The following is a 17,410-nucleotide window of genomic DNA, read 5'->3' as shown; positions in this document are numbered from 1 at the left end:
TTGCTTAACGCATTGTAAGCTGCCCTGAGTCTCCGGAGAAGGACAGCATATAAATCAAATTAAAAATAAAAAAAAAAGTTGTGCAAAATAACTATATTTCCAAGGCCTAAAAGAGGGACTACGGTGTAGTAGTTGAGGTGTTGAGTTCAACGCAGTAACACCTGGGGTCTAAGCCATCGTCAGCCTCATGGAAGTTCACGGAATGACTTTGGACTAGTCCATCTCTCTCAGTCTAGTCTACCTCACAGAGTTGGTATTGTGTGGAAAATAGAAGGACATAGTGCTAGGCATGCTGTTTTGAGCTCCTGAATAAAAGGAAGGCTATAAATGTGATGAATGAATTCAGAACTTAGAATGAACTTAGAAATTCAGTTCTCCTTTGAAAGAAATTTGAAAGGAGAATAGAATGTCTAAGTTCATTCTAAGTTCTGAATTTCTTTCAAAGGAAACTCTCTTTCATCAGATTGAATGAGAACTAATACAAAATCACATGGGCTAAATTCTCTTCCTAGCACTAGTATGAAGCCAGTCAAAACCTCCATTCAGTATGCAGTTGTGTGATGAGACAATGATAGATCTCCCCCCCCCAACCAAAGGAGAAATTGCATTTGAATGAAAACAATTTTTATTGATAATTTATTGACATAAATTTCTTACTGACATAAGAAAGGATCTTGAGAATGACACACACAAATCTGCAGATGACAACAAGCTGGGGAGAATCGCCAACACTTTGGACAATACCATATTTTTCCATGTACATTTTCTTAAAAATATTTACTTGAAAATTGAAGTGCATCTTATACACAAGAGGCCGAGGAGAAGGCTGCACATGCCGGATGAGCCTCTATCTTATATGCAGCTCTATCATTCCTTCCTATTGTAGTTGTTTCCTGAATCACATTGCCACTCTAGGTTTCATCTCTATTGTTCCTGTGATGCATTTCCAGTTCTTCTTGTATTACTCACTCTAACAAGATGGCTTCTGAACAGTGATGGCTTAGTGTGCTTACTACAAGAAACTACATGAAACATGGGGGGGGGAGTCTTATACATGGGGGTGTCTTATACACAGAAAAATTCAGTAGATTCAGGATTCAGAAGGATCTTGGCAGACTTGAGCATTGGGCCCTAACCAACAAGATGCAGTTCAATGGTGAGGAAAGCAAGATCCTACATCTAGGCCATGAAAACCCAATGCACAGGTATAGAATAGGTGGTAACTGGTTCAACAGTCATAACTGCGAAAGAGATCTAGGAGTTCTAGTGGACTGTCACTTGAGTATGAGCTAGCAGTGTGCTGCAGCTGCCAAAAAAGCCAATGCAGTCTTAGGCTGCATCAACAGAGGGATATCATCAAGATCATGAGACATGAGAGTACGACTGTATACTATACTAGTAGGCCATGCTTGGAATACTACATCCAGTTCTGATTGCCATATTTAAAAAAGATGCTGAGACCCTAGAAAGAGTGCAGGGAAGAACAATAAAGATGATAAGGGATCTGGAGGCTAAACTGTATGATGAACATTTATAGGAACTAGGTATATCTAGCCTAATGAAGAGAAGAATTAGGGGTGACACGATAGCTGTTTTCCAGTACTTGAGAGGCTGTCAGAGAAAAGGGGATAGATTTTTTTCTCCAAAGCACCTGAGGGCAGGACCAGAAATAACGGATGAAAGAGCATTAAAGAGATATCCAATCTGGAACTAAGGAGAAATTTGTCTGGGAGGCAATAAGGTCTCCTGCCTTGAGCAGGGGTTTAGACTAGTAGATTTCCAAGGACCTTTCCAGCCCTGTGATTCCATGATTCTTTGCTTTTAATGAAATGTCATTAGAAAATCAGTTAAACGAAAAGCAAAACTTTAAAAGTACTTTTTTAACCATGAATATTTTTCCTGCAGATAGCAAGTCTGTAGAAACAATACTATGGTTCCTTGCATCCTTCCTGAGAAAGAGGAAAAGCGAGGCTTTTAAAAATGTTTCCTAACATGTAATTTTTTTTATTACATTAACATATTTTAGGATATTAATAAAAGCTTTCTCTTACCCTTGCCGTGTTTCCATCTATTTTTCTCTTTCTGCTTTTTGAAATCTGAGTTATTGTACTTCTGAACCTTTTTTTTCTTTCCTCAGCATACCCAAAAAACAAAGTGCTCTTTCGTATGGACCACTCCCATCCCCCCAAATGTGTTTTCTTCCTAGCATGTGTATGTTTCAATGGAGGGTTGCTACCGGTTCACCCCAGATCGGGAGAACCGGCAGCGGCGGTGGGAGGCGCCACCCACCCACCCAGACTTCTGTGCGCATGCGCAGAAGCGTTGCGTGCGCGCTTATGCATGCACACATCCACAAACAAACCAGTAGCGACGGGATTTGAAACCACTACTGGTATGTTTGTATGCATTTATACTGTATATGTATGTATGTATGCTTTTTAAAAACAGATGCAAAGTTATGTGGGAATTGGGGAACTGATCAGATTTTGGACTTAGTCCTAAAACTAAATTAAGGTTACTTTCAGTGTCCTATCCTAAATGTATATAATTTTTTTTCTTTCCTTGCTATTGTAATAGCAAGAACTGTCTTAGAACTTTTAAACATCTATGCACATATTCTAACAATGTTACTTTCTGTTATTATCATCTAAACCTCAATTATACGAAATGGTCAGCATAACATCAACAATTCATAATCCTGATGAATTATCTATTTCATACAATTTACTTTTCACAAATGTGTTTCTGACTATTAAATTTAAATACTGTACTCATTTATCTGAATATACAGTCAGGTTTTTGAGGAGTTATTTATAAAACCGCATTTCGTAATCTTTTTAAATTTCTGTGCTTGGTTTTCCACAATACATCTTTGCAAATTAAAAGAGAATTGGTTGTAGAATGATAACATTTTGACACAACAACAAAACTGTCCACATTATCTTCTGATCTCTCCTTTGAACAGTATTTGTTTGTGTGTGTGTGTGTGTGTGTGTGTGTGTGTGTGAGAGAGAGAGAGAGAGAGGGGGGGGAGAGGTTTTGAATTGATGCACAGAAAACAGAAAGGACTGGAATACTGAAACTTCATAAATAAATTGGATTCAGTGGTGTCATTGCACTGATGTGACATATATATCGCTACTCAGTTCTGTCTATTCATTTTTGCATGTAAAAATTTATTATATAAGATGTATGGAGCTTTGGTGCTTTCATATTTCCCCCTGATGTTTCTAAATATACATCTGAAGTAACGAGAAAATGATGGGTGTTTTAATCTTCTTTTCCCCTTCTGTCTGGTACTTATAAAAGTGACTGTATTTATTTCACATGCATGTGTTTTGGTCACCAGCTGATCATCATTGCAAATGGAAGCAAATGTTTCTACAAGGTCATCTTATTTTTTACAGATGAATGATGCTATGGGATTTGAATTGCCATGGGTGTATTTTGTCAGTCTCGTCATCTTTGGGTCATTTTTCGTTCTAAATCTTGTTCTCGGTGTATTGAGCGGGTAAGCACACACCTTTTTCATCCTAGAAGCAGAGTCCATATTTCAGTTGCCATGAACACATAGGTAGACTATGGAAATTGAATCAAAAGAATTGGGAATAAGATTTCCAAATTAAAACATGGTGGACCAGAGCTTCCTGAAGACCAAATCCATTTTCTAAAAACAAAGAAAATCCCAATAAATCAATTTAAATGTAAGTATAGCATTAGGTATGAAAAATACAGTTTAATAGAAATTAATTGGTGACTTAGAGGTCAGTACAAATAAAACAAGCTGCCAACCCTTTTAGAATTGTATATTTCCACAGGTATAAGGAAAAAGTTGTGTAATTTTCATGACTAAATCAGTGAAATTGTACACATCATGAGTAAGTGCTGGTAAATCTGGTAAATGATGAAGTAGTGTGTTGCTAAAAAGAGCAGATGGTGCTAATACACTGAATACCTATGTGATCTGTCAATTGTGAAAGGACTCTGCTATATAGTGAACGGCTGAATCATAATGTATTTCCTTACATTTTACAGGTAAATGATGCAATAGGATGTGAGTGGCCATGGATCTATTTTGTTAGTCTTATCATTCTGGGCTCATTTTTCGTACTTAACCTGGTACTTGGTGTACTTAGTGGGTAAGCCGTTAACTTAAATTTGCATTTCACACCACAGTGTGTAAAATGGTTTGTGCGTTTGTTTAAAATTTCACACTGCTGGCTTTTCTGCATGTACCTTGGATTGGTATGCCATTTTATGAATGTTTGCTTTTCCAGTTGCCTGAATTTTATCATTGTACTTGCCTGTGACACATTTACAATGCTTGTCAGCTCCTTCAATTCAGTGAAGAACTAACATTGCCATTATTACACTACTGCGCTCCTTGTAGATATGAGTACTCTAAACCACCTGTGTAAGTAGTATTTTTAAATATGGATAATGCTGTTGTTTCCTGTTACCTACACCAATGCAACATTCACATTAGCACACAGGCTTTTCATGTAAATCAGGGGTGTCAAACTGGTGGCCTGCAGGCCGGATGCGTCATGCACAGGCCACACCCACCCCAAGTCTGTGAAGGTGAAAAACGTCACAAAACATCATGTAATGGCAACGTGACGCTGCGAGTTTGACACCCGTGATGTACATCATCTATAAGACATAGTTTAGTAGGCACTTCATTTTTATTTCTCTTTGTGCCTATTGTTTGGTTTTTCTATGTGTTTGCTGCTCCCACAACATTGAGAGGAACATCCTGTCTAAAGATATGAAATTTAATCTAGGGAATAGTATAAATAGCTTCCTTTGCTGTCAGTTGTAAAAAACACAACAATTTATCAGTGCAAGCCATTTCATCATTGCCAAAGGGAAAGGTTGTCATCTCACCATCATGTGTTCCAGAAGGTTTCTTTCCTGTACTGAAAAAAGAACCTGGAATACTGGCAGATTGCCTGTCAGGTGCGAAATGGAACATTCTAGAAAACCCCTGAACATTTCATTCTCCTTCCAGTCCATGTTGAATCTCCTCTAGAACATCTTTTCTAAAAGCCATATAACAATTTCCAGAAATAATTCCTCCAAAATAGAATCAGTTTAAGTTAACTGGGAATTTTTCCCCCCTGTATGTTAAACCAAAAATATTCTATTTTAGAGATAGAACCTGCCCAAGAGACATCAAATGCCCTCTAAGTTGAAGATATGCCCTTTGGAAGAGACCATATCATTCCAGAGGGGAACAGACCATTTTGAAGTTCTTTAAAACATTCTGTTTCCGAATCAGTGAGCTTTTCACATCCTCTGGGTCTGTGGTTTAGTGTAGGTGCTTCCATATCAGTTTTGGCTTCTGGCAATTGCCTGTGCAAGTCTTGCATTTTTCTGGGCAGTCATTTCAGAAATGGTCTGCCTTTGCATTCTCTTTCCTAGGGCTGAGAGAGAGTAACTGGCTCAAGGTAGTGCTTGTGTATTAACATATGGAAAATTGCTTGTAGTATAAAATCATAAAAAACATAAACCAAAAATAGTGGTTGCACCATGTACCATAAAGCACATACTCTTTTTTCTCTGCCTTATCCTGCAACTACCGCTGAAGTCACAACTGGGAAACAGACATTCACTGTTAAACAGAATGCGACCCATTATTTTGATTACCATTTGTGAGCAATTAGAGCAGGTACCTGGCTGATTTTGCCTGATTTTTGAAGCTAAGGAGGGTTGGGCTTAAATAATACTTGGATGGAAGACTATCAGGAAATAATCAGGCTATAGACTAGGACAGAGGTCTGCAACCTTAAACACTCAAAGAGCCATTTGGACCCGTTTCCCACAGAAAAGAAAACACTGGGAGCCACAAAACCCTTCCCGTGCCTGACTATTTCTTGAGCGGCCACAAAACTAGCATATGTAGTTGAATTAAACATTCTGTTTTCTTCTGAAACTTTTCTTTTCTTGGGTTTATCCATGGTTAGCCTACCGGGGGTTGGAAAGCTCAATAAATCGTGTGCTGGCGGGTGTCGCACATTGATGGTTGTGACACATATTTTGAGTGACAGGGAGCTGCAGCAGAAGGGTGAAAGAGCCACTTGCGGCTCCAGAGCCACAGGTTGCTGATCCTTGGAGTAGGAAATGGAAAATCATCCTTTAAGAATACAGTAACAAAGATTGAGGAGGGGTGACATCTGGAGAACTACTTACTACTTGAACTAAATACAGAGAGGAATATAATTTTATATTCCTCTAATTATATAGACATAATTAATTTATTGATTGTTTTATAAAATAGCCACCCCACTGTGAGTCAGAACAATAAAAGGTTAAAACTCAATGATATTGGCCAAAAGGCCATTGTTTTAAGGCCAGATGTCCTAAAGCACGGTTGTCAAACTTGCTGCATCACATTGCCATCACGTGACATTTTGTGACGTTTTTCCCATTCACAGAGCTGGGATGGGCATGGCCTATGGGTGATGCATCCGGCCTGCAGGCTGCGAGTTTGACAATTAGTTGAAGATTAGTCTTTTATCACATACTTCATTCCTAATCTCAGAGAATATGGTTAAAGAAGCAGTTCTGTTTCTTTCAGCATATTAGTTAACTTTGATTTACAATTTCTGGCATCATTTTCATAAAATAGTTTCGATGCACTGATTTTAATTTATTATTGTATTTAAACAATTTATTTCCTTTACACCTTTTCCTAATGAGAATAAGGTAAAGTTGAATAACATAAGAATTTCATTAAAATATACTATCCAGTCAATTATATATAACCAACTTACACAGCCAACCTGAATGTAACTCAGTTTGACTCTCAGTGAATGAGTAAGAGAGAGAGCATTATGTGATGAATCAGAGAAGTTTTCTTTAATATTTCAGACTCAAACACCTTGAATTAGAGAATTTAACAGTAAGCTCAGAGGGAAGAATTTGCTCTTTTTCAGAGAGACAAGCCCCAAGTCCTTTAGGGCTTCATGTATTATAAGCATCAGAAAAAGAAAAAATGTTCATAAGCAGAATTGTAGCCAACAGATCAATTTTAATACAAAATATATTTTGTCAAATTGTCCTGAGTGTTGTGGAAGGAAAGAACCACATTCCATTTATTATTATAATTTTCCAACAGTAGCAAGTTTTTCTTGATGGAAATTTCATTAACCTATGTAGGCACTTAGGTGACCATACACTGAAATAGACACTGGGGCACAATGCTAATCTCCTCTAGTCTGCATTGGTCACATTCTCTATGTTCCCAGCGGTTCCTGTTGCGCAAAATAATCTGAAGGGTTATATTTATAAATAGAAGGCATGGCACAAGCTGACTAAGGGAGATGGAGGAAAACTACCCCTTTTCTGATATAAATATCATCTATTTATTAATCAAACAAACATATAATGCCTACCCTTTGATCCAGTGAAACTTTGTGCAGCAAACAAAGCAAAATATATCAATCTTAAACACTAAAGGAACACCCATTACCCTGCTTCCATGCAATAGAAATCTCAATAGGCACCATAGCATACATCCATGCCAGTGTCAGGGTTCCAAGGAATAGATCCATTTCAAGCAAAATGCCAAAACAGGTGGATTCCTCAAAGAATAGCTTTATTGGAAATATCAAATTGGCACATGTCTGGTGAAAACCAACCCTGAAGGGCCCCTTGGTTTTCACCTAATTAAAAGTAAAAGTTTTTCCCCCAATCCCAAACAATCAGTCACATGGCCCAATCACAGCAGCATCTGCTGGTCTGGTGACATCACTCCTCCCTCCTCCGGCCAGGTGTGAGAACGTCCTTGGTTCCCAGGCAAAGGAATGTTATTTTGACTACACAACCCTGGCTATCTCTAATCCCCCCTCCCTATCTCTTGCTCCAGTGTGGCAGCACTGAAGCTCCAAGATGGCTTCAGCCAGGTCAGCTTCAGGGTTGATAGTCAGATTTTCAGAACTAATAGCCTAGCCCCCACTACCTGGGGAACAGCCACCACCTCACAGTATTCTGAAAAGTCTAGGGTCAAGGCCATCCATATCTCTGGAGGGAGGCTATTCAGTAAGGCAGGTGCTGTGACAGAACAAATGTTTCTAGGACCTACCAGATGATGGTGTCTCACTGAGGGAATCTAGAGTATGCCCCCTCTGCCAGATCTGATGGGGCAGTCAGAAACTATTGCAGTGAGGCTGTCCTGCAAGTAAACACAAGCAGATCTTGAATTATACCCAGAACCCATAGGGAGCCAATATGGTTCACTTAGCAGCGACATTAAATGGGCTCTGCATTCCAGATGAACAGAAGCTTTTTGAAGCTTCGGAATGCTCTTCAAGGACAGCTGCATGTAGAATTAATTTTATACTTTGTGTATTAATTATACACAAATACAGCATGAAATCATAAAGTAGGACATTAGCATGCTAGGAAGAAAGAGCAGGTAGTTTATATTATAAACTTTCTAACTTTTAAGCCCACAATAAATAGGCAAAGCAAGCATGCTAATTATGATACAAACCCTGCAGCTTCTGATGGCAGTTACAACCGATCAGCATTTAGCAACTTTTATAGACATTTCAGCAGATGGATCTGTTAGTAAAAAGTGCACAACCTCTACTTAAAGACAACTTGTATATTTAGCAAAGATGGAGAATATTAATCCAAAGCACTAAGTAAAACATGCCAGGCTCTCTTTGTGGCTTTTTCTAAGCATAGGCTCCAAATATGGGATGTTTCTGAACTTGGTGTCCAACCATTTTCAGCATTAAACTTTACTAATGTAAAATTGCCTTCTAGAAGTTATGTTAGGAAATAGGAACAGCGAAAAGTTTATGACAGATACTACTGTTAAAATAATTTAAAACTTTGGATTGGCCACTCTACAGGTCTAAGTGAAGGGCTCGCTGTCTGACCTCTATCATAACTTTATTTGGCCCATGCATTAACAGAGATAACTTGGATGTCCTTGATTTTTTTAATTATGGTGCCAGTTGATAGATCTCTTAGTGAATAAGACTATCTTAATTAATTTCTAGTTATCTCATAAGATTAAGTTAGATGTAGGAAACTGATGCTTACCTATTTTGAATGTTAACTCATACTAAATCTGGCCATTAGTTATGCTGGCTAGTCATGTGAGTGTTACAACCCAAAACATTTGAAGACATCAGGTTGCCCAACTTTGATTTAAGGAACTAGAACAGGGCTTTCAAACTCCCTGCCTGCAGGCCAGATGCGTCACATGCTGGCCATGCCCACACCTGGTTTAGTAAAGGGAGGGAAAGTCCTGAAAAGTCATGTGACGCTGCAACAGCACATGTTTGACACCCCTGAACTAGGAAGACTTTACTTCAATCACTGTTGTCCATCAGGTATCACTCCTCAATCGTATTTCAGATTAAAATTTTCCTGCATCTGTTCTCATTTATATGGATTTTATTTGCCTCAAACTATATATTCTTTGATTTGCTATTTCAGTTTAAGAACATAATCTTGATGCAAACTTATCTAATATATTTGTATTGTTGAAAATATTATATGTGCACATGCTTCAGTTTAAGTCAGAGTTATCAGTACATGCTCCAGACAAAGTCTTTTGAATAACAATCACCACATGACAGAGTATAAGGACATTTTCCCTTATTTAACATTCCAAATAACTGGGGGAATATTTTGGAATTCTATCTCTCTTACTTTCAAAATGCCCTTACCAGGCATAGTTTACAGAAAGAAGTGAATCATTTCCTCAAAACCATCCAGAGTGTTAGCAATTAAGATAAGTTGTGAACGTAGACATGCCAGTTTACAATTTAACACTCAGCCAGCCATAACACGAATGTAGCCAGTAAAGGAAAGCAAAACATTTTTATACAATTGTAAGTGTGAGAAGGGGTCCTTGCTGACCACTAAGTCCATTAAAAAAGGAACCTTGCAGTATACATATTAAACCGGGTAGTTAATTAATGGGTGCAGTTGGTTGAAATTGAATTGATTGATGAAAAATATTTTAACCACTGTAATTTATTATCTCTTCAGAATACGATTCACACTGTTTGCAATTGCAAAATTTTAAAGATCTAATTAACTGAATCTATATTTAAAGCTGTTTTAGGCCTCTAAATCTAATGGGGTGGTTTCTATAATTGAACACACAAGCACCTAATTATAATTATTGTATGAACTTTGGTATCATGCATTGATTGCCACTAGTTCAGACAGCTTTTTAAAAACCAGAGTCCGCATGTTGTGCGAAATTATAGTTTTCTTAATCATGGTTTATTGAACAAGCTGTGAAAACATTTAATCTCCTCACTATCTTACTCACTTTAAGTGCATCTATTTCATCCATCTGTTGGTGGGGAAAAGAGAATTCAAGTGGGGAGCTGTTGAGCAGAGTATCACTTGTATTTTTTGACAGTAATTTGACAAGTAACCTTGTTTGAATGAAGCTCAGAACTCTGGAGAAACAGTATTTTCTTCTCTTGTACAAAGAGGTTTAAAATATTTACATTCAAGAGCAGTATAAAGCAAATGTGATTGAAATTCTCCTTTAACACTAAATTGAAGCACTGCTTCTCTTTTCTTCTTCTTCCTCCATTATAGTTTAATATTGTTTTGTTACAGAAAATTTGGGCTTTTCCCTGTTTTCAGGAACTCCTTGGCTATGCAAATCTGTTTAGACAAAAAGCATCAAAGCGGTCTGGCTGTGAATCGCACAAGGCCACAGACCAAGAGAGCAATTCTTTTATAGCTAGTGCAAAGCTGCTTCAGCAAAGCACATAATTAAAAATTAATTAATTAATTAATTAATTAATTAACGAGAGATCTTTTTGCTCCTGAATACCTACTAAGGGGCCTGGTGGCTCAGCAGATTGATAGCATTGTGATTAACACCAGCTGTCTGCAATTACTGTAAGTTCGAATCTCACCAGGCTCAAGGTTGACTCAGCTTTCCATCCTTTCTAAGGTAGGTAAATTGAGGACCCAGTTTGTGGGGCAATAAGCTGACTTTGTATAAATATACAAAAGTATGAAGGCTATTGCTTAATGCATTGTAAGCCGCCCTGAGTCTCCGGAGAAGGGCGGCATATAAATCAAATTAAAAATAATAATAATAATAAAAAAAAATATTCCACAACAAAGCCATAATTAGTGTGATTCATAAAACGTCCTAAACTATGTTATACAGTTTATAAAGCAGGCCCAATTGACAAAAGAAAGCTCAGGATCATATTGGTTGGAAACATGTGGAAGAGGCCTTCATCCTGCAGTGGATAGACAACAGCTACCATGATTGATGATGCTAGTTTATAAAACACAATGGTTAGGTCCATACAACCTAAAAAACTAAAGTTAAGCAAACCACAAAGCTATATCATTGGAGGTTATTTGTTTTGTTTGCAAAAATATGAAGTACCTAGGGCTCTCAATCAAAAATTCATTCTCAACATTAAACAGGACATTTCTTTCTGGAAACAAGCCACAGGAAACTAATGTTTTTCATCACACTTGATTTGATTTTCAGAATTGTTTTATTTATTGCCTTCCTGTTGAATTTTTGGTTCAGTCAAGACCACAACCTTGATTCTGGGCACATCTGCTCAAAATGTAACTTATCATCCAGTGGATTTGTTACCTTCATATTATAAAATCAGCCCCCTTGTAGAGTGGGAATGAATTATATAGAAATAGCGGTTGTTTTTGTTAAACAGGTTCATTTTTAAAATGGCACATTTAAAATGTCAACCGTTCAGCGGTTATTATATTGTTAACATAAAATATTTGAAGCAGTAAGAGAATCATTTCTTATTTACAAGTGGAAGACCTTTTTTTTAATGAGGCGGGATAATCTGCTCCTCGGGAACTATGCTAACCACCAGAGGATGCTTTCTGTGAAGGCAGATTCTACTGGAAGCACCGCTATTTCTCTGGGTAGTCATGGGAACACACTTTTCAAACATACATTTATATCTATAACCTGAATTTATTGTCCTGCTTGAGGACAGCAAGAGACTAATGTTCTGGCATGTCCCTGAATGACCCTTCTATATGGGAAAGTAATGGGTTTGTAAAGATATATATTCCTGGCAATTCCTACAGCCATGTTGGATTCCTCTATTAAGAAATTGCTCAGTTAATTATGTGGATACATCCCTAAAAACAGCTGCAGCATAGCACACACAGGATTAAGAGAAAAAGGCATTTAAATAATGATGCACTAAATAGAAAATGGCAATGAACTGTCAGTTTCAGTTTCCGGGCAAAAGCAAACGAAGTCACTTTGACAGCATTCCTTTTCTCAACAGAGCTAAGGATAAATAGGAAGAGAACATAAGAGCTTTCCATTCTCCAACACAAAGAGTCTAACAAAAATAAAAATAAAACCAACATTTTATGTATTCATTCATCATTTGTATGTCTCTTTATAGCTACCCGTTAAATGCAGTTGACTCTCTTTAGCTAACAAGCATTAGAAACATAGAAAAGCCCACAACATATAACCCTAGGCGCTCAAAAATAAATAGCACCATTCACATATATACAATAAAATAAAATAAAATAAAATAAAATAAATAAATAAATAAACAACAGAGATGATCTAACTATCTGATCCAAATCCCTGGGAAAACAGCCAAGTCTTCAATATCTTGTGAAAAGACTAACAGGGTTGGAACCATCTGTATCTCAAAGAGGGTGAGGGCAGGGCAGGGCAGGGGCTGCTATTGAGAAGATATGATTCTGAATCCAACAATGTTGATCTTTGGTGTTGCACAATCAATAAAGGTATTAGTGACCAAATATTATCATCACAGTGTGCTATTTGAGGACATTTTTATATATTCATTATATTGTTAATCTGATGTTCTCTGGACAATGAATAAAAACACCTGCCAAATTCAGACAGGTATAGCAGTTTTGTACCTGGAAGGCATTTACTTAGATTTGGAACTAGAAACCTTTGAAATCTGAATCATCAAACAGTTGTGCTATACTCTATGTGGGACTGGCCCTGGAGAGTATCTGGGAAGCTTCATCTGGTGTAAAATGCAAGCGCACAGGCAGTTATGTATACACATTATACATAACTCTGCTTCATGAGCTGCATGGGTTACCAGTTTGCTTCTGGTGCTGGTTTTGACCTTTAGAGCCCTATATGGCATGCGGCCAGGTATCGGAGGAACTGTTTTTTCCCAATTACATTGACTTGTCTCACTAGGACTGGCAGGAGAGGCATGCTGTGGGTCCCGTCTGCAGTGAGCTTCATCTCACGGGACCCAAAGGCAAGTCTTTTCTGCTGTAGCACCCACTACCTGGAACACACTCCCTGTTAAGGTGAGGGTAGCGTCAATCCTCATTACTTTCCAGAAAGCTCTTAAAACAAGCCTGGGGATCCTCTGGTATTAGGGAACCTGCATGTTGGCTGCACTATATGTAATATTCTCCTGCTTGTGGTTTTGTTTTTACCTATGTTTATTGTGTTGTTTTTAATTTGTTTTGCACTATATTTTAATAGTATGTTATAGTGTATGCTGTCCAGGGATACTTCATGTGAGATGGGAGGCTATATAAATTAGACAAAACAAATAAATAAAATAGCTGACAGGTCACTTGAGACCCTAATTATATTTTAGAAGATGAAAGAAAGCATTACGTCCAGTCTACTTCAGAGGAGATCCAGAATGATGCCAGAGCAAGTCTGGCAGATGAAGGTTTGGAATGCATATTGTTATGAGTCCTTAAAAGTATAAGGCATAAGGAATGTAGCATGGCAAGTGATGTGAATTGCTATGTGATATGTGGAAAGTGTTTGTATTTTTGTAAATCTTCTTTATTTATATAATCTTGTCAAGAAAAAATAAAGAAAAAATATGGGGGTTTGAATTTTGTTGTTGTTGAAAGCTTCGTAAATCAGTATATCTCATGTTTTATCTGCATCCATAGAGAGTTTTCCAAGGAAAGAGAAAAAGCCAAGGCCAGGGGAGATTTTCAAAAGCTACGTGAAAAACAACAGCTCGAAGAAGACCTCAAAGGTTATTTGGATTGGATTACCCAAGCAGAAGACATTGACCCAGAGAATGAAGAGGAAGGTGATGGAGAAGGCAAACGAAATAGTATGTCAAAGCTCCTCAGTTAAAGATCACTGATAAAAGAAGATTCTGTGTTGTAAAAATGATTTACAATAACCTTCTCTAATTGAATTCCTCCAAATATGTTGGGACAGCAATTCCAGAATATTTCATCATCATGGCTTTGGGGAATACCAAAGGTGCTTTTTCAAGAGGCAACTGGACTTTCTTGCTTTTCTTTGAAGCCCTTTCACTCTCATCCAAGAATCTTTTTCGGTTTTCTTCAGAGCTGAACAGAAAGTCCAAGTGCCTCTTGAAAAAGCACCTTTAGTATTCAGTGCAGGAATTCCTTTTCTCCAAAGCATCCCATTCTCCGGAAAACCTTGTGTTTTCAACATTGTTGGCTTATCTCGGGGGAGTATCCTAGATCCTGATCCCCATTTTTGCTTCCATGCTATAATTCCCCATCCCACATCTCTCTTTGCCCTGAGAAGTCCAATGCAGAACTTTCCTTTGATGCATGTCCCCTTCTTCAGCTTTCTTCAGAGCTGAACAGAAAGTCCGATTTGCCTCTTGAAAAAGCACCTTTAGGACAGTGGTGAAATGTAAAATTTGTTACTACCGGTTCTGTGGGGGTGGCTTGGTGGGGGTGGGGGTAAGGTGACGGTGGGCGTGGCCAACTTTTTTTTTTTTTTTTACTTTTAAAAGCATTTTTTCTACAACCTCTTCGGCCAAAGAGGTTGTAAAAAAATACTTTTAAAAGGCTCTGACGATCCCAGCTGAGCCGCGCGATCATCAGAGGCTTTTTTTTTTTACTTTTAAAAGCATTTTTTCTGCCGAAGAGGTTGTAGAAAAAATGCTTTTAAAAGTAAAAAAAAAAAAAGCCTCTGATGATCATGTGGCTCAGCTGGGCATGGGAGGGGTAGGGATTTTTGCTACCAGTTCTCTGAACCACCCACCACCATTGCTACTGAATTGAGTGATCCGGTCCGAACCAGCAGCATTTCACCCCTGCTTTAGGACAACCATGACTTGGATGACTGAGAATCTCCATCGACACTTTGGGGAGTACATAGTGAGTAAACTTGTTGAGAATTTTAGAAGTTTGGAGAATATCAGGTTGGAGAAGGCAGAAGGTGATTACATACAATCAATTTTCTCAGATTCATATGTTTTTCCCAAATGAGGTCAGCATGCTGCCGGTCCAGCATTTTTCAAATTTTGCTGATTTCTCAAACCCCATCCACCAGTATGTTGCCAAATTCTTTCCTAGGAGTAACATATTAGTACTCCTGTAGTTTTTGCATTCTCTCTTGCATTATTTCCCTTTATATAACAAAACAATGACAGTATTCTCCTAATTATCAAGTACAAATACCCTCTTTATACATATGTTAACTAAGTAGCATAGCCATTCCATTAGCAAATCCCATTTGTACACTTCTCCAGTTCTATCAAGAACAATGCAGACCATTTTTCAGAATTCTCACATTTATTACTTTCTTTTCACCAGTTTTTTCTCAGATATTAACCTTATTATACAAAACTCTGAATTCTCCCACATTCCCTCACTTTGGTTTTATTTTAAATCATTTTATTACATTTATATTAATTTCATTCTCTGTGGTGAAAACTTCCTGTCTACCCCTTTTCATGCACTTCCACAGCCATTATTTATTTCTACCAAAATTAGCGTGCATTTTCTCTTTCTTTCAGTCATCAATGTATTGATTCTTGCTTTTGTATGCAACAGAAGAGCCTAGATGATGCCAATTCCACCCTATTAAATCTAAACTTTACTTTCTCTGTATGAATTCATCAACTCATCTCCCCAATTACCTTCTTTCTTTTAGATCTGTTGCAACTTTCCCTTTCTCTTATGCTTAAAGACACAAAGTCTATCTTTTTCTTTATTCCACTTCTAAACTCATGCCCCTTCTTATTTATTCCTTTTACATTCAACCTACAATTTTTCATATACTATGACTGTCGCCAGATGGCCCCCAGATTCTGACTTCCACTATTATCCTAGAGTTGGTTTATGAAAGCTTTCACATTTATTTGTAAAATACAAAAGTACAGTCTAGACTAGAATACTGGCCTTAGCTGCATCCATGCCACATGGTTACATTCTATGCTTACAGTAGGACTCTATTGGTTGACTTTGACCAATAGGCCACAAGCACAACCAAAGTCCAGATTTACTCAAGCATGTTAATACTCTTTTGTGCAAACACAAATCTTTAATCTAAATAATATCTTGCAAGCCAAAATAATGTTGTCCATATTCCACTAATTAGGAGAGGCACACAGTATATACAGTATTGACATTCATTCAAGAGATAAAGTTTGTAATTTGTATGTACACACACACACACGCACGCACGCACGCACGTACGTACATACGTATGTATGTATGGTCAGACCGGTTCTATAGAACCGGTCCAGTAGTAAAACCGGTGGGAGGCTCCGCCCACTGACCCCAACGTCATTGAGAATCAGTAGTAAAGGTAAATAGAACCCATCCCTGATATATATACACATACACACACACACACACACACACACACACACCTCATATTGATGTTTAGATGTCAGACAACTGTTAACTTTTTATTTTTTATTTCTAAAAGTCAGGCAAGTGAGAGTAAGCCACAAAACAATGGCTAGGAATTGGGAATTACCCTGTTCATGACAATTATGTCTTATTATTTGATTTATAGCATGTTTACAGTATGGAATATATTATGTAACATAAAGTAGAAGCTTAAGTTTTCCTGGCAGAAGGAATATAACCTTTTGTTATCTACACTTTATCTCCTGCCATACATTTTAGACATTCCAAAAGTATAGAAAAGAGGATTGGTTTGAGCTTTCACAGGCCTGTGTCTTTTGGGATTCATCTAGTGAGTTCCAGGGTCACTTTGCATGACTGAGAACAATTTCTTTATCTTATTTGTAGCAGTAGATCCCATTTAAATTCCTCAATGTTAGGGAAAGATGCACATTTATGTAGATACATGCAAATTGAAACACGTATACTGTATTATTGCATATGCTTACTTCAATTCAAAATGTCAGGCTGCATTTTTGTTGTTAATTAATTCTTAATTAATTATACCTAATGATAAATTTATCTAATGATAAATTTATCATTACCTAATGATAAATGATTTATATACCTATAAATACTGCGTAGAAATGTATGATGTAATAGTGAGCTCTTTAAACATACATCAATTTCTAAACAGGACAGCATTATATCAAATTAAACATCTTTGACATGCCATCTTATTCTTGCACCACTCCAGACTTCTTCTGTTGGGACTTTCTGTGTCTTCACTGACACTTTTGAGCAATTAGAT

At 37.5% G+C, this 17,410-nt stretch overlaps 1 protein-coding gene across 2 annotated transcripts in view; it reads left to right on the top strand.

Moving 5' to 3' along the window:
* The window catches only part of CACNA1D (calcium voltage-gated channel subunit alpha1 D), a 225,277-nt gene that overhangs the window by 99,192 nt on the left and 108,675 nt on the right, over window positions 1-17,410 (top strand). For both annotated transcript variants that reach the window (XM_070936968.1, XM_070936969.1), the window contains exons 7-8: window positions 3,408-3,511; window positions 13,921-14,090. In XM_070936968.1, coding sequence (XP_070793069.1) covers window positions 3,408-3,511; window positions 13,921-14,090 — 274 coding nt within the window. The remainder of the gene's footprint in view (window positions 1-3,407; window positions 3,512-13,920; window positions 14,091-17,410) is intronic.

This window comes from Pituophis catenifer, unplaced genomic scaffold, assembly GCF_029215685.1.
Source record: "Pituophis catenifer annectens isolate HBS135680 unplaced genomic scaffold, rPitCat1.0.hap2 SCAF_2, whole genome shotgun sequence".
Classification (NCBI taxonomy): Eukaryota; Metazoa; Chordata; class Lepidosauria; order Squamata; family Colubridae; genus Pituophis; species Pituophis catenifer.
This window is presented reverse-complemented; position numbering and strand designations above follow the sequence as displayed.